Genomic DNA, 20,258 nt, shown 5'->3' with positions numbered 1-20,258 from the left:
TGAAAGAAAGAGTCTTGGACACCCTAGCCATCGCTACTAAACCACCCAGCTGATCAGATGTAATATCTACAGATACCTGTGCAGCATTCAACTCTCTTAGTACAACTTGACGGTGCATTGGGGAAGCCATAAGCAGACCCCAAATTGAAATATTAGCCGGGGTCTTTTTAAGTTGACGTAAAAGATTCCCATCCTCTTCTTCGCAACTCGGCTTGTTCTGCTTCTGCGCTTCTGCGGCCCTTACAACTTCAGCGGGGTTCTCAGCTCTTAACTCGGCGGGTTTGAAAATTCGCCCACCTCGAGTAACATGGCGGACTTCGTCACATTGATCGTTCAGAAATTCAAAGTCATCGTCATCAAAGCTCAGAACATACAGAACCACATCTTGAACTTCCTCCTCATCGCATTGAAGGATGTAGGGACCAGCAGAAGACTCAGCATAATCATCTTCATCTCCACCAAGCACATAAGGCTTCTCTTCCTCTACTTCTTCAATTTCATCACCAAATGTCAAGACATTCGGTGAATCGGGAGCGATAGCACAGATCAAGGAAGTAGGGTCAAGAATAGGATCTTCAGTAAAGACCGCCTCAACTGTAGGTGGAGGGTGCGCAACATGAGCTGGTAATGGATTCCGAGTAGTGTTTGGCATAAATACAGCAATTTTTTTCGCTTCTATCATATCCTGAATTTTATGCCTCAAGGCCATACAGTTATCTGTTAGGTGACCTGTTCCTTGATGATATGCACAATGCTGATCTTCACGCCAATATCTGGGGAGAATAGGTGGTGGAAGTCTCGGTTCTAAGAGAGTGATCTTTTTGTCTCTTAGTAACTTCTTGAGAGCGACAGATAAAGGGTAAGGTAGCAGATCAAAATGCCTTAGCGCTTTCCTCGTTGGCTGCTCCGTCTCTGCTACAACTCTTCTCATAGGGCGTGCAGCAATCACATTGTTAACTTCGAGCTTTGAAGCTACCATTGGTTTCTTTCCATTCCTTGGATCAAAAGATGACTTCGCCAGAGAACCCTTCAACAACGCATCTTCAGTTATGGTTCCTGTCTTGATCAAGTGATTGAAATCAGAGTAATACTGCGTCGCCATGAAGTGGTAGTACTACGGAGACAAATTCTTGACCACAATTTTGATCTGATCTTCTTCAGAAGGGCGGTTAGTCATCTGGGCCGCTTTTCTCCTCCATCTTCTTACAAAAGACGTAAATGTTTCCTGGGGTTCTTGCTTGATCACTTTCAGATCCCTCTTCATAACCTCTATTCCTTCTTCCATCGAAAATTGCTCAACAAACTTGTTAGCAATTTCGTCTAAAGTTCCGAGTTCCTCGGGTTTCAGATCAAGGAACCACTTCTTAGCTACTCCTGTTAGAGACATCGGAAACACCTTGGCGATCTGCTCTGGAGACAGCCCATACCCTTCTAAATTTGAAATGAAGGACCTTAGATGACTCCACGGGCACCCCGTTCCATCATATTTATCAAAGTCTGGCATTCTGAATTTTGGAGGAAGGGTGACACCAGGGAAAAGGGAAAAGTCAGACATATTGATCTTCTTTGGGCCCTTAACTTGCATGCTTTCAACTTGCTGGGTCAATTTTTCAACTTTATCGACCAATTCTTTCTCTTTGCTTGGCTTGACTGATTGCGGGAGACAGTTCTCCTCTACATACTGCTCGTCATAGAAATCATCTTCGGGGGAGATGACAGACTGAACAAAGCCTGGAATCACATTGGGAGGATTTTGGACGACAGGTTGTTTCGATGTAGTGGCTTTCTCACTTTTCAACTGAGTAACCTCTTCTTTTAGGGTAGATACCTCTCTTGTAAGGTTCCTCATCATGTTCCTCATTTCAGCTAACATCTCATTTGACTCGGCCATTTGGTTAAGACGAGGGGAGACAAGTGGAAATAAAGCTGGTGAGATAGGTGAAGAAGATCTACGACTTAGTCTCGACGTAGAAGATTGTCAGGACCAAGTAGGCTGCGAAATGGTAACTTTTTTCGGAGCAATGGCTTTTGCTTAACTCAGACTCCTGAAATGGAAGTAAAAACACTAATTTAAATTAAGATAATCAGAAAGAATGCTATATACAAATTGAAACAAGAGATAATACAAACACATCTCTCCTCTGGGTAAGAACCAGCAGTACAACAATTGTAAGAAGGGCCATGACGGCCCATCAAACCTAAACGGATAACCATCACACTTAGGGTGTTTCAGATAAAAATCCGACAGCATAACGGCCTTACAAAAGGATCATGGCATGGTAAACTCACGGTTTATCACTAACAGTAAAGAATAGGGCCATACTCAGAAGGTTTTGAATAAAATCCGGCAGCATGACGGCCCCATAGAGGGATCATGGTAAGGTAAGCTCACGGTTCATCAATAACCCTAAAGTATAACGACTGTACAAAGAGATTTGTGGTACAGCAAGCACATGGTTTGTCAACAAGCCTCAAAGGATAATGACCACACTCAAGGTATTTAGGAAAAATCCGGCAGCATGATGTCTGTACTAGGAGATGTGGTACGGTAAGCCCATGGGTCGTCAACAAAGCTAGAAGAATAATGATCACTCTAAGGTTTTTAGGGAAAATCCGGCAGCATGACGGCTGTACTAAGAGGGACTCAGCAACTAAACATGAAGAGTATGTCGTCATGGTCAAGATAAAGCAGGGCTCTCAGCAAGAACAGACTCTGGTAGTAATAATGGCAAATCAGACTCATAATCAACAAGCGAAACGCGATCTGATCAGGATCAATCAATGGGTCCGGCTCAGGGAAGATAAATCATGGCTAGAAAGATAATGAGGTGAAACCAATGAACTGATCATAATCCAAAAGATGGATAGATAGGGAGAATGGATTAGATTATGAAAGAAAATCTAACTAAGCAGACCCTAATCTAGTAAATAAATATATATACATATATATACATCCTAACCAGGGGCACCAATCCTAGTCTAATCTTGCGGAGTCAAGGAAGTCTCGACTCATGACAGACAAGTGAGTGTACTAGGACCGCATTTGTAGCCACACGAGGTGAACTACCCTAGTCTATAAATGGGTCAAGGCTCCTAACTCTAGGCTCCACATGTGTAAGCAATACATGTTCATCCCCATATGAATGCAATATATATATATATATATATATATATATATATATAAACACGGGCACTTCCTAGTTGGGTTTCACTAAGTCAGTAGGTATATACATAATATATAAAACAAAGTAGGGCTCCGGACTCAAAATGGGCAAGGATGAATAATTACCAGGTCACTCGGAGCCTTCCTTTCATTTCATTTCCGATTTTGATCGTGGTTTTCCAGTTTTATCGGGTTTTGGGACAGGCGACGACGTAGCGTGGCCCTTTCACAGGGATTGTCCTCGCTGAGCCCAACGATAGGCTATGACGATCGTGAGACTTATCCGATCTTTAGCGGATCAGGATCGCTGAGCTTGATTCATGAGAATCGCTCCCTGAGCCTATCGTACGCTCCCTTTTCTTCTCCTTGGCATTCTTGGTCCTCATGTACCGTTGATTTTCCGATTCATGTCTTCCCCTGTGTCTTTTAGCTCATTGTGTGTTTATCTTTGACTTCTTATGTGCTACTGTTAGCTTGCTTACTTCCCTAGCATGAGATTGATTATTATTTTCTTAGCATTATCTCTTACATAGGCTCGCATGCTAGTCTGTTTATTCTATTGCTTTGGTAGTTTACTGCCGTGCTTATCTGTCCCCTCACCTGCTTAGTTGTAGCATTTATTCATCTTATCTTGATTATCTGCTTAGCTGTAGCTGTGCGTGCGGATGTTAGTGTTTTCCTAGATGTGATGGATTAGGATTAGATGCGGTGAGTTAGGATTTGGATGTTTATTTTCTTTCGCCCATCCCCGAGTCATGCATGCAAGATAGACGTTTTCTCGGGGATACTCGTTCCCATTTCACATGAATTTAGCCCAAAACTCTTCAAAATTAATTTAAAACGGCATAAGAGACCAGGTGTTTGCACTTAAGCGAATTGGGGGCACTTAACACCTTCCCCATTCGTCATCAGGCACGGACTTTTGTATCTCTGGTTATCCGTTGCAACAGAGTATTTCATGGGATCCAGGGCCCATTTCCTTGGATGGCGACTCTTCTTTGCTATAGGTACATCTTGGTTCTAGGCTGGTCCTTGAATCGAGAGGTATCTCATTTATATCGCCACCCATGCTATGAGTGGCATCATTTCGAGAGTTCCTTGGTAGAGCTCTCCTTCACATTGTGCAGATCTTAGAGGATCGGCGTGGGATCTCGTGTCCCTCGCCCATCGTCCTCTGGATCGGGGTCCACAGGTTGGCGACTCTGCTGGGGGGTTCTTGGAACATTGCCTAACTTTGTAAAAATGCCATTTTTATTAATTTTGAAGAAATTTTGGGGTAAAATCATTATAAATGGGAACCTTTTTCGCTAGAAGCCAGGGGCACCAAATAGGTGCGTAAATTAAAATAAGGGATTCACACACTGCACAACATGCATTATCATATTCTTTATTTCTTTCATTATATTTTATTTCTTTCGTTGTTTTTTATTGTTGGCTCCACGGGATAGATTTGGCGCGTACTAGATGGGATGTCATTACCCTATGGGCCGTTGAATCTATTTCCAAGCTATGCGCCAGTGCTGCAGCCGTAAACACTAGGCGTAGTTGGGTTTACAGCAACCGATGAGCAATGAAGCATACTATGTATAACATTGGGCGTACTTTTGTTATACATATTAAGTATGGTTCATACGCATAGTGCCTGATAGATTGAGTCTGGAGCCCTACTTTGTTTTATATATTATGTATATACTTACTGACTTAGTGAAACTCAACTAGGAAGTGCCCGTGTTTATATATATATATATATATATTGCATTCATATGGGGATGAACATGTGTTGCTTACACATGTGGAGCCTAGAGTTAGGAGCCTTGACCCATTTATAGACTAGGGTAGTTCACCTCATGTGACTACAAATGCGGTCCTAGTACACCCACTTGTCTGTCATGAGTCAAGACTTCCTTGACTCCGCAAGATTAGACTAGGATTGGTGCCCCTGGTTAGGATGTATATATATGTATATATATTTATTTACTAGATTAGGGTCTGCTTAGTTATATTTTCTTTCATAATCTAATCCATTCTCCCTATCTATCCATCTTTTGGATTATGATCAGTTCATTGGTTTCACCTCATTATCTTTCTAGCCATGATTTATCTTCCCTGAGCCGGACCCATTGATTGATCATGATCAGATCGCGTTTCGCTTGTTGATTATGAGTCTGCTTTGCCATTATTACTACCAGAGTCTGTGTTCTTGCTGAGAGCCCTGCTTTATCTTGACCACGACGGCATACTCTTCATGTTTAGTTGCTGAGTCCCTTTTAGTACAGTCGTCATGCTCTAGTGGTTTGAATAAAGTCGAATAAGGACGATTTTTCCCCAAAATCGAATAAATTCTCGAAATCGAATAAAGTCCCAGTCTCGAAGTTGAGTCGAGGTCCCGAACCAAATCCCCAAATTCCCGAAAAAGTGGGCCCCGAATGCGAAAGAGCCGGAAATATCCTCATTTTCAAATAATTTTTGAAGTCCCATTGAAACTCAGATAATCACCAAGTCCCATTTGTACCCTCTGTTTGCAAGTCCCAACCTTCCCTTGCACAAGGTTTTAAATCTCGGTTTCGGTACGAAATTTCGGACGAAATCTTGTAAAAATTTCCGAAATTTTGTACTTCACCGAAACGTTTCACCGAAATTTCCGAAACGTTTCACCGAAATTTCCGAAATTTCACCGAAATTTTGTACTTCACCGAAACGTTTCACCGAAATTTCCGAAACGTTTCGGCGAAGTTTGGTACTTTTCCGACTCACTGTGAATTTCGTTTCGTTTTTCACCGAAACCAAAATATTTCGGCCGAAACGAAACGTTTCGGCCGAAATTTAAAACCATGCCCTTGCATTTTCAATAAAATTGAAAATGTACAGCCATCACACCATTAGCCACCATTAATATCTACCCCAGCAAACCCACCTCCTGTTTCTTCATCTCCACAGAAACCCCCTTTATCTGCAACCCAAACTCACCTCACCTCGCTTAAGAACCCAAACCGATCCCTCTTCTCTTCTCCCCCTCACTATATACTACCTCAATCTCCAACTTGCAGACCCTACCATCAATTACCTCCATCTCTTTCGGTCTCATGCCCAAATTGGGTTTGTGAAGTAGGGTTAAAGGGAAATTGATGTAGGGTTTGAGTTGCTGAGAGCATTTGAAGGCCTTTAAGTTGAAGGAAGAAGGTCATCATTTGGCCATCTAATGTCATTGCCGCCTATCGCACACTGAGCCGCAGCTGTCATCCCAACTCGTCGGTAATTCCACCATTGCAAACTGACTTTCTAAGGGTTCAATGAGCTGTTGTCCAATACATTTACCCACTGTAAGTGTGGATGGTTACTTCAAATTCTTCGTGCCTTATTCTTCATCTATGATATTTCGATATACATGTTCCTGCTTCTATGATGGTGCCGCGATTTTCATGGGTTGATTGTTGAAATTAAATAATTCTCAATTGGAAAGAAATTGTTGAGTTTCTTCGCTATCATTTTCTTTGGCTGAATATCAAATTTCCTTTGATCAGAGCCCTAGGGTTAGTAAGCCCTAGGGACCTCCATTGAAGACCTCCTGTCTTCTTCTCCGCGCTGCCGCCACCTGCTTCCATGCCCTAAACCTCGCGTCGCCGCTCTCCTTCTCTCGCCCCCTCTCTCTCGCCCTTCTTCCTTGCTCCTCTCTGTCGCCCCCCTACCCGTACCCGGTACGCCCCATCCCCCTACCCCCCGTCAACAGTAATCCCCTGTTTTTGGTTAACAACCCCCCTGTTTTTGTAAAATCAAAACCCTAGACTTCACTCTCTCTTTATTCTAGTGCACTCATGCCCTAGATCCCTCCTTGGAATTGATCTACCTCTCGTATTTGCGGCTCTACTTCTCTATTTTATGGATTTCGTCTGGGATTGTGCTTTCAATTTATGGACTTCGTGGAGCCACGTTTAGTGCTCTTCTCCATTTGCCGCATCTTTTGCTTTCTTGTTCATTTTTTGTGCCTCGCCGTTGTCAATGTTGTTATCTCCCTTGTTGTTTGACATTACGGATCCCGTGATTGAGAATCCATCAACAGGAGTGGTTCCTGCAGTCAGTACGGTACCTTCTTTGACCTTTTCTTCTTCTTCGTCTGTGATCTCGGTGGATGGTTCATTCCCACCGATGACTACTGTCAAGCTAGATGGGGAAAACTATGTTACTTGGAAGGTCGCAGTAGAAACCTATCTTGTTGCTCGTGGCAAGGTATTCGTCCTGACCCACCTCCTAAAACTGATTCCACATATGATCGGTGGGAACAGGAGGACGCTCTAGTCCATTCTCTACTTTGGCAGAGTATGGTTCCTCATATCTTTGGCCCTCTGATGCTTCTTCCTACCGCCAAATAGATATGGGATCAGATCACTCTTCTCTATTCTGAAGTAGCCAACATTAGTCATATCTGTTCCACGTACTTAGAGTGGATCCGTCTTCGGCGTGGTGATCTTTCACTTGCCACTCACTACAGCCAGTTTGTAGACCTCTGCCAGCAACTTAATGTCTTCATGCCTCTCACGACCGATATCAGTGTTGATGCTCGCCAGAGTGATCATATTCGGGTTGCTCAGTACTTGGAGAGTTTGGGTGCCTCCTTTGGCCGTTGTCGTAGCCTTGGAGGACGGGGGATGTGGCCGTGCTAGTAGCGCCCGTGGCAGGTCATTTTGCACTCACTGTCAGAGAGAGGGCCATCACATCGACATCTGCTACGCGCTTCATCCCGAGCTTCGTCAGGCTCGCTCGGCCCACTTGAGTGCTACTTGTTCTTCCGACCCACCACAACCCACTACTTCTACCACTACACCAGCTGATGATTCATACACCCTCTCTCGTGCTGACTATGAGGAGTTTCAACGCCTTCTTCTCGGTGCCCGTCCACCTACTGCAGGATTTGCCCAGCCAGGTAGCCTACCCACGAATGTTCTTTCGAGCTCTGAGTCATGGATCATTGATTCGGGAGCCTCAAACCACACGACCGATAACACTTCTCACTTGTCCTCGTTTCAGTCCTTTCCCTCTGGTTTTCAATCTATCACACTAGCTGATGGGTCTACAACTCTCGTCTTTGTTTCAGTCCTTTCCCTCTGGTTTTCAATCTATCACACTAGCTGATGGGTCTACAACTCCCATCACTAGTGTTGGTATTGTGTCTCCTCACCCCAGTCTTACCTTATCTTCCATCCCGTGTGTTCCTAAATCTCCTTTTAGTTTACTTTCGGTTAGTCAAATTACTGAAAGTCTTCATCGATCTGTCTCATTTTATCCGTCTTATTGTGTTTTCAGGATCTCTCAACTAGGAGGACGATTGGATCGAGCCGTGAGGTGGACGGGCTGTATCGTCTGGATTGTTGACCGCCTACTGTCCTTCATTGTTCTGTGGATGCCTATAAGTGGAATTGTCGTTTTAGTCATCCATCGCTCACATCTTGTTCCAGGCCCTCTATCATCTTTTCAATGTGAGTCGTGTGAACTCGGGAAGCACCATCATGTGTCCTTTTCTTCCCGAGTCGTTAGTAGAGTCTCTAGTCCATTTCAGTTAGTATGGGGACCCTCTAGGGTCAAGTCTGTAATTGAGTTCAAGTATTTTCATTATCTTTATTGATGACTATTCTCGCATGACATGGTTGTATTTACTTAAAGATCGTTCTATGGTCTTCTTTGCCTTTCGCACGTTTCATGCTGAAATTCAAAATCAATATAATTGCAATATCAAATGTCTACGCACTGATAATGCTAGAGAATTTTTATCTGGTTCACATGGTTTTCAAGATTATTTATCAACCCATGGTATCCTTCATCAGACCTCCTGTGCTTACACCTTTCAACATAATGGTGTTGCTGAGAGGAAGCTCCATTACTTACTCGAGGTCACTCGCATCCTACACTTTGATATGCGGGTACCTAAGCAGTATTGGAGTGAGGCTGTCCGTACTGCCTGTTATTTGGCTAATCGCCTTCCTTCTTTCCTCATTTGTGGGGTATCGCCCTTCATGGTGTTACATCCTAGCAATGAGCCATTTCTACTTACCCCTTGTGTTTTTGGATGTGTTTGTTTTGTACACCACCTAGGTCCGGGTGACAAACTGGATCCTCGTTCCGAGCAATGTGTTTTCATGGGGTACTCGCGTACGCAAAAGGGGTATCGTTGTTACAGTCTTCGTCTTCATCGATGGTTTATGACTTCTCATGTTACATTTTTTTAGTTTGAGCCACTCTTCACTCAAAGCTCTGAGCACCGTACCTCTCTTTCAGACTCAGAGCTCGCTTTTCCTCTACCGGTCCTGCCGAATTCACTCATGATTCCATATATTCCTCATTCTATTCATGTGGCTCCTTCGCCAACTCCTGAGACTACGCCCACTCCTGTGGCACCGCCAGCGCCTCCAGTTACTAAGAAGCAATATCAACGACGCCGGCAAAAGACTGATCCCACGCCACCTCCAGCCGATCTATTATCCTCAAACGATGATCCCAGCATCTTCTTCTCAGGTATTTACTCAGCCCACCTCTATTGAGATTTCTGACTCCCCTATTGCTTCCCGCACTCGTTCTCATTCTACTGCACATCCTATCTTTAATTTTGTTTCATATGATAATCTCTCACCCTCCTTCAAGGCCATGGACCTGGAAATGGGTGCACTTCACACCAATGAGACTTGGAAATTGGTTCCTTTACCATCTGGTGCTCGCCCCGTTAGTTGTCGATGGGTGTTATCCATTAAATACTTACTAGATGGCAAAAGGGTATACTCAGACATTTGGTGTTGACTACACTGAGATGTTTTCTCCAGTTGCAAAGATTCCATCTGTTCAAGTTCTTCTTCCTCTGGCAGTAAATGGTGGTTGGGCCCTCCATCAGTTAGATCTGAAGAATGTGTTTCTTCATGGGGATCTCACAGAGGAGATGTATATGGAGCAACCACCAGGGTATGTTGCTCAGGGGGAGATGTCCTCCTCTGTGTCGTCTACGAAAATCTCTCTATGGACTCAAACAATCTCCTCGTACATAGTTTGGAAGGTTCAGCGAGGCATTCATGCGCTTTGGCATGAAACAATGTGCAGTGGACAACTTAGTGTCCAGTCATCACTCTTCAGAAGGTTGCATTTTGCTGATTGTGTATGTTGACGATATTATCATCACAGGAAGTAACTCAAGAGGGATACATAAATTGAAAACCTTCTTACAGAAAGAATTTTCCACTAAGGATCTGGGTTGTCTTAGATACTTCCTTGGAATCGACGTAACATGCTCTACTAAAATGCTTTATCACAAAGGAAGTATGTCTTGGACCTACTGGAAGAGACAGGCAATCTTGGGGTCAAGCCATCGTCTGTACCCATGGATCCTAATGTGAAACTGGTTCCAGAAGAAGGTGATATATTGGAGGACCCTGGTAGATATAGAAGACTAGTGGGTAAACTCATATATCTTACAGTTACCCAACCAGACATATCATATGTTGTAGGGGTAGTCAGTCAGTACATGAGCTCCCCTCGTACCTCTCACTGGGCTGCAGTTGTTCAAATCCTTAAGTACCTAAAGGGCGCTCTGGGAAAGGGTTTACTGTTTAAAAGACACGGCCATAAGAAAATTGAAGGGTTCTCTGATGCACATTGGGCTGGATCTCCTGCATATAGGAGGTCAACTACGGATTATTGTACCTTTGTAGGCAGCAACCTAGTGTCATGGAGAAGCAAGATGTCATAGCCAAATCCAGTGTAGAAACAGAATATAGAGCAATGGCACGTACGAACACTGAACTCATTTGGTTGCGCTCACTTCTACCTGAGATTTGCTTTGGTCCCTCTTCTCCTTCACAGTTATATTCTGATAACAAAGTTGTGATACACATTGCTACCAATCCAGTGTTCCATGAGCGCACAAAACAAATTGAAGTGGACTGCCATTTTATTCGTCAAAGAATTCAGAAAGGGGAGATAAGAACTGAGGCGCTGATTTTGATCGAAAACCGCGCTTAAATACCTATATATTGTATATATACATATCACCTATGCTATTTCTACAAAAAGGTACACACAAAACAGCCCCTATTTACTACTGTTAGGTGCTGATTTTGTTGAAAAAAAACTCCTAAAATATTGCAAAACTTATTGTCATGATGTATTCACAATTAAAACCCATTTATTATCACTCTAGGTTGAAACCCTAACCTATTTTCTTGAAAAACAGTTCCTTTAAGTGCTGATTTTTTTAATTAAAATCGTTGAATCTCGTAAAGATTATATAAATAGCCTTAAATCTCGAAAACAAGTCCATAATACAATCGATTAGGGTTCCGACAACAAAACCCTAAAGAAAATCCATAAAACCCTCTCTTCTTGATTAGAAAAGTTCCGTTTTCATCTTAGATTATAGAAAACCCTAATAATTAAAACAAAATTTCAAGTTTAGGCACTTACTTGATTGGGAAAAAAGAAACAATTCGAGGAAACCCCTATTTTTCTTTTTTTTCTTCTATTTTCTTCTTCTTTTCTCTCTCTTCCTCTCTCTCTCTCTCTCTCTCTCTCTCTCTCTCTCTCTCTCTCTCTCTCTCTCTGTTTCGAGATGGCGTGCGCAAGGGGAGGAAACCCATTTTTTTATTCCTATTTATAACATATTTATAAAATGTTTCCTATTCTAAGTCTAAAAGGAATGGTAAGTATTTAATTTTATTAGGTCTCTCTAATCTTATCTTATTAAACAAATTAAGTACAAAATATATATTAAGTGGTCCCAGTTACTATTCATAGTAAAAACGGACTTACTATTTATAGTAAAAATGGACTTACTATTTATAGTAAGTTCGGACTTACTATTTATAGTAAAAACAGACCTACTATTTATAATAAGTACGATTTTGACGGTCCAAAAAGCTCCCATCGAAGATCTAAACCGTTGATCTTCGATTGGGGGATCTACGACCAAGATTTAGATAAAATCATTAACTTTCCCGACCCTTGGTGGGGCCGGGTGTTACTCCTCTCAACAATTTTGATGATCCAAAGCATTCATTTGATAGGCCGACATAGATAGGGTGTGCCCAAAAAATCCGCTCCATAGGATCATCCTTACCCTTCGATTTGTGGAGGCTAAAAATGGACAGATTTGTGTAGGTTTAAACCCGTCCATTTGAACCTCCACAAATCGAAGGGTTATGATGATCCTATGGTGATGATTTTTTGGGCACACTCTGTCTATGTCAAGGGTCCATCAAATGAATGCTTTACATCACACAAACAACGTAGGGCCACCCTATTTTTGGTCTGCCGACTAGATAAATCTATCTAATTGGCCGAGTAGAAACACTTTTCCCTTTATTAATTTAGATACTTTTTCTCCCCTTAATAGAACTCATAACTTATAACAACATAAAAACAGAAAAAAGACAAAATGTAAATACAATTGAGATGGCAAGCATGCTAACGCAGGGGCGGATAGCGGGGTATAACAATGGCTGTCAAACTAAAAATAAAAGCAGCAAATGGCTTTTATTTGATGGGGTAAAACTTAAAATTAAAGCAGCAGATGGCTTTTATTTGATGGGGCAAAACGAGCAGCAGGAGGCTCGTTCGCGAGAAGATTTTCTTAAGGCAACAAATCTTAATCGGCAACTTAAATTTTTATTCTAAAAAGATATAAAAATGTTTACAATGATGCATATTTATAGTCTTTTGAAAAGATCTCCTACCAAATCTCAAATTCCTAAAATTTCTACCATTCATCTAGTCCTAAATCTCAAAGCAACTAAAATAAAGGGAATAAAACCTAACTCCATCTCTAAAACTCCATCAACTAAGAAAACTCCTAAAAGATCTCTTAAAGTTACCTAAAATCTCTCTGCCTCTCCTAAAATATCTACAAGTCTCCAAAATCTAGCCTACTTTTCCACGACTACTAGTAAAATTCATCCAATACTCCTAATAAAATAAAATTTTAAAATAAAATAAACTCTATTTAATCCTTTGATCAACATGGGTCGTTGATCTTGAAAAGAACTCGACCACGAGTTTAGATCAAGGTTGATGATGCCATAGGAAGTAAAAATTGACACGCTAGATGTGGTTCTCGCTTTGACTTCGAACTGGAGCATTTCCAACGAATTAGATATTTCCACTTGGAAATTACTTTGGCATGCATTGACAGACGGTGGGATTTGATTCGATCGAAAAGTAGGCCGTCGATATGCTCATCGAATTTGGTTGGCGAAGGCAGAAAATAACTTTCACTTTGATTAACATCAATGACTTTGATCTCGCTTTCAATCGATTCGCGGTCATCTTCAAGACATTCCACTATTTTCGGTGGATCTTCTTATTTTTGAATTTTATCTTCCGCAAGGGAACCCTCAAGGTATTCGTATGGCGTCTGTGGAACTTCAATGATGATTCGAGAAACTGCTTCGCTCAAACTATGTTCCTCAACACGCCGGTCTATCCATCATTACTCGCCTTGATTTGCTCGGTGCGTGCATTGATCTGAGCTTGAAGTCGTTCACCGCGAACCCGTTGTTATTTTTCCACCTCACTTATAATTTTCAACATATTGGCGATTAGATCCGCTCGTGATGGAGCCATGGTGACGGATCTTAATTTTCTAACCCAAGATTACAAGAAGATAGAATTCTTGTTTTCCTGAGCTCTAATACCAAATGACGCAGGGGCGGATCTTCTTTCATCTTCGTGGCAGGATCTCTTGGTGCTAGCTCGCTTCTATTAACACGTTATCGGCATCTTTATAAATTTCCTCTTCTTCTTCGAGCAAATTCTCAGTGAGATCTTCTTCTGGCCTCTGTGAATTTTCAATGATGACAACTGGAGCTTCTACTTTAGTTGTCTCTTGTTGACTCTTGAGCTTCAAACACGCCATCGGATTTTGTGGTATAACGCTCTGATCCGTCTCCGAGACTCGTTGTGGTGGAACAAGAGACTGTGTCTGGTGAGCTTTATCTTTATGTAATCGTTTAGCCTGGTGCTTTTGAAAAGCTTTCGGCGCAAACGCTTTAAAAAATTGGTCACGAACTTTCTTCCAATGCGCTTTGCGAAAGAGTTCTTGAGAGTGTTCCATACGTTCCCACCAAGATTCGGCACGACCTCTGACAGTGTCGTCGATGCAATCCAATATCTCTTCATGATTCAGATCTTCTTCTTCAATGTACTCATCAATGGCGTACATTCAATCAAGGCACTCGTTTTCATCTTCACCGTAGAAAAATGGTATGTGGGGTCCAGAGCTATGATAATATTGAACTTTTCTTGACATATTTTCTTGTCCAGGATTACAAGAGGTAGGATCTCCTGTTCCCTAAGCTCTGATACCAAATAACACAGGGGCCGATAGTGGGGTATAACGATGGCTGTCAAACTAAAAATAAAAGCAGCAGATGGCTTTTATTTGATGGGGCAAAACGAGCAGCAGGTGGCTCGTTCGTGAGAAGATTTTCTTGAGGCAACAAATCTTAATCGGCAACTTAAATTTTATTTTCAATAAAAGATATAAAAATGTTTACAATGATGCATATTTATAGGCTTTTGAAAAGATCTCCTACCAAATCTCAAATTCCTAAAATTTCTACCATTCATCTAGTCCTAAATCTCAAAGCAACTAAAATAAAGGGAATAAAACGTAACTCCATCTCTAAAACTCCATCAACTAAGAAAATTTCTAAAAGATCTCTAAAAGTTACCTAAAATCTCTCTACCTCCTAAAATATCTACAAGTCTCCAAAATCCAACCTACTTTTCCACGACTACTGGTAAAATTCCTCCAATACTCCTAATAAAATAAAATTTTAAAATAAAATAAACTCTATTTAATCCTTTGATCAACATGGGCCGTTGATCTTGCGATAAGGTGAGATGCACCTGCATCACATGCTAATTCAGCTGGGAATTGAGATCAATTAAACAAGAACACAGTTCAATCAGTGTCCATAATGCAGTTAAGGTTAGGCAACCAAATACAAAGGAAAATTTTATGCGTAAGAAAGAATAAGGACATAGTCGTTATTCTCACCAAAACCAATGGTATTCTTTGAACCAAGGTTTTAAATTTCGGATTTCAGTCAGCCCCGAAACCGAAACGTTCTGAAATCAAAATTCCCTAAACGTACCAAATTTCAGTCGAAATTTTGGCGAAATTCATGATAAAATATTAATTTTTTATTCCTTGACAGAATTTCCGCCCAAATTTCGGCCCAAAAAATGACATTTCGAGCGCACGTTACCGAATTTTGAGATTTCGACTAAAATTTCGGTTTTGGATACTACGGAAATTACCTCCGAAATCGAAATTTAAAACCTTGCTTTGAAAATCCTAAATTTTTTACTTTTAATTAAAAGATATAAAATAAAGAGCATTTAAGTAAAAGGAACATACAATCAGGGTATACAAGAGATGGGTTTTGAATGCTTTCCATTTCCTTGTAAACATCTGATTCCAAAATCTCTTTCGTCATCTCCCGCCATGGAATGTTAGTTCGCTCTGCCGTACTGCTCCAATAAAAAATAAAAAAATAAAAAAAAGGATACTAATATTGGCACTACAATGTTTTGATAATTACACTAGCTCATCTTGTCTTTTATTCCTTAATTTGTTTCTGTCAGCTTTTTTGGGAATTGTGACAACCTTAGACAGCCAGTTAAATAATCAAAGGCAAGGTGAGTTAGTGCAACTATTAAAAGTTAAAACATCGTAGTGCAAATACGGAATACCACCAGCCAATAATAATAAAAAGATAAACAAATAATCCTAATTACAGAATGACCTCGATTTTGAAGGAAATTACGAATAATACCTGATGAGAACCTGTCTGGCACCGAGCTTCATGAGAGAATAAAGCGGCTTGAATGAAATGAGAGCGGCTACGAGGCGAGAAAGAGGGGTTTCTCCAGTCCAGCGAGGGCGTTCCAGCTGTCCTTCCTCAAATGACGCCACGTGTCTGCTCCCTCCTGCTGACAGCTGTGTCATCTTGATTACAGGTGCCGCCCTCTTATTGGTTCTGGACCTGGTGGCGAAGAGCGGTTGTGCGCCGTTGATCTTGGAATAGACGGTGGCGGTGTAGAGCGCCATTGCTAGCGGTCTCAACGGTTTCCTAATCTCTGTGTTTTTTTTTGCCGGCAGTCGGTGATATTTGTTATCCCTTCTTCATCTTCTTCTGTTATTGCCAGCCTATCGATACTTGACACGTGGGACAATGATAAGTTTGGGTAAGTGATATTTACGCCCTTTTATCACTCGGGACATCCAACGCAAGTGTATTAAAGGCTAAAGGGGGCTACTGTACTTGATGTCAGAAGAATTAAGTGGGTTTGATTGCCACGTACACTGGGTGTCCGTGGGACCCACATCATTTAAGAATTTCACTTGAAATTTCGAGATTTCATTTTGGCTCTGTGCACTTGCGTTCATGAGAAAGCAAATCCCTTGAAAACAGCCTCTTTTTTCTTTGACAAGACCTTGACAAAGGCAGAATTCTGGTGTTCACTTGCTTTCCTGATAAAGTAACAAGCATAGGTGGAAAATGTCAAATAATGACATAGAAATTGCTAAAAATAATGTGGAAATATCCCTTTTCTCACAAGTGTGGGAAACCAAATCCCACTATTTTGGTCGGATTTGCTTTCCCGAGAAAACTAGTGAAAAAGGTTGGCAAACAGTTTCTCAGGAAACCTTTCCTGCACAGTTCCTGGGCACGTGAACAGGCGCGGGAAATATTTTCCTACACAGTTTCCCTAGATTTCTTTTCCTAATGCCACGTCATATTTCCGGGAAACCTTTTCTTTTCCTTTCCCGGAAAACAAGTGACCAGAGCCTTTAGGGCTTGTTTGGATGCCAAGAAGATTTTGATTTGGATTTCCCACATTTGCAGCCCTTTTTGCGTGGTGATTTGGATCCGAATCAAATCCTTGGATTTCCAAATACAGTGAAAAAATAATAATCAGATTTTCAAATATGTCGTGGAAATAAGTAAATTGGAAATCCAAGGATCTGGTAGTTTCCTTCGTCTTTGCTCCTCAACCTCTTCCCTCCAGTAGGAAGTAACCCCTTCCTTCTCTGTCTCCCTCAACATGAGCTGGCAGATCTATTCATTTTGTATTCAAAACTCAATTCCAAATCCAAATATAAAATATGAAGTATCCAAATGGGCTAATGGTTCAGGCAAAAAAAAGAAAAGGTTTTTATTAAAATGTCGACATTTGGATAAAACCATGACAAAATTCAACTCCACTTGGAGAAAGAGAGAAGAACAATGAGATTTCTTTAAGATATTTATAAAAAAAAAGTAAAAAAGAAAAAAGAAAAATCAGCGGTAAAGAATCTTACGGTAGAATGTACTCCAAAAATCAACAACATTGGATGATCCTAACCCTTCAATTTATAGAGATTTCTTCTATATAGTATAGTTTATCTACAAATTACAGGATTACATCATCAATGGTGATGATTTTGGAGGCAGAGTCTAGAAACATTGGGTCCCAACAAGTGAATGGTTTGGATCTTCGAACAAGGTTGACTTCATTTTATTTTTCAAAATATAAGCTCAGCTACAATTGTACATAATACACAATGGTGCCCGCTATTATACGGCATTGCATACATCATATAATGCATGTTCTTTAGAAAATTCATCAGGGCCACTTTGTTCAAAGATTCAAACCGTTCATTTGTTGAGCCTCAATGTAAATAGGTTGTGCCTCAAAAATCATCTCCATCGGATGATCCTAGCCCTCCAATCTAATACGATGACAACTTGTATAAAAATCTCTATAGTTTGGAAAGTGATGATTATCTTACGGATATGATTTTTTTTGGATTTTCATATGAAGTAAGCTCAAGTGATTTAAAAAAAAAACACATATTATGGTTTCCACCTTCAAAGATTGGCTCGACTGATTCATGCTCAAAAAGAGAAGATAAAGAGAGAATAAGTATGGGTGGGGTGTACCTTGTTTAATGATCCAAACAATTCAGTTGTTGGACCTCACCAGGGTACATATGGACATGGAGAAATGGGTGTAGCATCAAAATCCATGGGGAATTTAATCATTATCCTTCAAGTGGTTAAATTTATCACCGCCCTTTCCTAAACATTTTCAAAAAGAGTATTTTGGTTTTCTTAATGTAGGGTGTCCTAGTGGGTTTCCACTTACCACATCATTATTCTTTTTGTTATTTCAGCATATTTAGTCGGTGAAAAATCACCAATTATATAAACTCTTTAAGGCAATTTTTTTTCAAACGAGCCATTGCCAAAATTGCACCCGTTAGGTGAGATCTTAGTCATCCATTGAATCACATTCGTTTGGACAGTCAATAACCACCGTTTTAGGAATCAACTTCCCATGTGATGATGTGAGGCAAAAGAAATAAAAAAGGAATCAACTTTTCCTTTCCCCTTCTTCACATCCCTCTTTCACCCCTCTCCTTTCCCAATCTCGCCCTCCCCAACAACAAACACACCCTCACCAGCAAGCAAACACCTCCACTCAACCATGGAAGGGTAAGTCCTAAACCCCATCTCTCTCTCTCTCTCTCTCTCTCTCTCTCAGGCATTTCATCAAACACCTTGACTAACTTTTTTTTTTCCCTCCAGATCCGAAGACTACCCAAAAGAACATGAAAGATCAATAACAATCACCACAACCAGCATCCATGTAACAGCCTTAGACGGGCTCGTGAACGTAAACTCTCTCTTCACAATAGCTGTCTTTGTAGGCCTCTCTCTGACCACTCCCCACCAGCAAAGTCTAGAAAACAAAGACATATGCGATGCGGGCCCCACCGAGGCAAAAAAACTCCTCCTCTTCGAGGTAGTCTCCTTCAGCTTTTTTCTCTTCTCAAGCCTAATAGCCCAAGGCCTAAAACTAGCCATCAATCTTCTAAACAGTAAGGATGTGGACGAAGCTTTTCGGGCCCACATAAATCTCAAGGTTCTGAGATTTGGGATGCTCGGATCCGCGTTTGGATCCGTTATGGGTTGCGTGTTTTTGGTTTTGTCTATGGTTGATGTTATTCAGATTCGGCTCGGATTGTTGTCTTGTGGTAGTAAGGCAGCGGTTCGGGCCGTGGCCGCGCTTGTTACGTTGGTTTCTACTGCACTTGCGGCGTATATCTCTACGGCCATCTATGCTTTTACTCATTAGATTCTAACCCTAATTTTCTTTAGGGTTAGGGTTTTTAAACTTGTATTTGATTACTTATTAGAACGTTTTTTTTTGTTTATTTTAGTTTTTTTTTTTTTTTTTTTTTTTTTTTTTTGTGGTGGGTTTTGTCTGTCTGATCTGAATCACCGGCAGAAGACTCGGCTTCTTTGGGATTGATGTGTTTTTTTTTTTTCTTCTGGTAGTGATATCAGCAAAACCATGTTTTGATATTTGCACTAAACCTTCTTGTCTTTTATTGTTTAAAGAGCTGTGTAAGGTTATTACAGTGGGGTTTGAACCTCTAGCTCAGTTGGTAAAGGCTATTTTCTTTCACCCTTAGCTCGTGAGGTTAGGGTTTCGATCTAAAAAAAAGGTTATTAGGGTTCCAAAAAGCTCTCACATGCCGATTAAAAAAAAAAAACAATATGCAAGCTGGGTGTATTAAAACCATGGTTTTAAATATCTGTAATTTCGGCGGAAATTTCATTACAAAAAAATGAAAATTTGTTTTTTTACCCAATTTCGTCTTAAATTGGATGAAATTCCCGAAATTTCGGTTTCGGCTGAGTCCGAAACCGAAACAAAGATTTAAAACCATGTGATAGGGAGAAAATACGGTAGGACCGTTAGAGCCCGCCACGTGTCACTCTTATACCAAAGGAATCTAATTATGATCAAGAAGAGTATAAAGACAAGTGTTGGGGGAAAAAATAAATAAATTCTCCTTTTACTTTAGACACATGGCATACATGCTAACGCATGGCAAGCACTACCGACAAGTGGCAAACATGCTAAAAACTTGGCATGCACAAGGACACATGGCTTATACACCAATACATTGTGTAAGAACTCTAAGCCTATAAAAGTCACCCCCTTGCTCAATGAAAAAAGACACTCTTCTTCCCCCCATAAGCATGTTTATCTCTATTAGTCTTGC

General features: G+C 41.0%; 2 protein-coding genes across 3 annotated transcripts in view; one reads left to right on the top strand and one right to left on the bottom strand.

Moving 5' to 3' along the window:
- Nucleotides 1-16,357, bottom strand: part of LOC143885271 (uncharacterized) — a 55,240-nt gene extending 38,883 nt beyond the window's left edge. The window contains exons 1-2 of one of the 2 annotated variants that reach the window (XM_077389350.1): nucleotides 15,973-16,357; nucleotides 15,555-15,667 (exon numbers count right to left, since the gene is read on the bottom strand). In XM_077389350.1, coding sequence (XP_077245465.1) covers nucleotides 15,555-15,667; nucleotides 15,973-16,247 — 388 coding nt within the window. In that variant the 5' untranslated portion in view covers nucleotides 16,248-16,357. The remainder of the gene's footprint in view (nucleotides 1-15,554; nucleotides 15,668-15,972) is intronic. The other variant, XM_077389351.1, reaches the window with a different exon arrangement.
- Nucleotides 16,358-18,428: 2,071 nt separating this feature from the next.
- On the top strand, nucleotides 18,429-19,433 carry LOC143883591 (uncharacterized). Its single transcript, XM_077386931.1, has 2 exons — nucleotides 18,429-18,678; nucleotides 18,772-19,433. Exons 1-2 carry the CDS (start codon nucleotides 18,671-18,673, stop codon nucleotides 19,319-19,321), a joined length of 558 nt encoding a protein of 185 aa, XP_077243046.1. The 5' UTR covers nucleotides 18,429-18,670; the 3' UTR covers nucleotides 19,322-19,433.
- Nucleotides 19,434-20,258: the final 825 nt, after the last annotated feature.

This window comes from Tasmannia lanceolata, unplaced genomic scaffold (genome assembly GCF_043159265.1).
Source record: "Tasmannia lanceolata isolate RefF3 unplaced genomic scaffold, GAP_Taslan_0.1 ptg000008l, whole genome shotgun sequence".
Lineage (NCBI taxonomy): Eukaryota > Viridiplantae > Streptophyta > Magnoliopsida > Canellales > Winteraceae > Tasmannia > Tasmannia lanceolata.
This window is presented reverse-complemented; position numbering and strand designations above follow the sequence as displayed.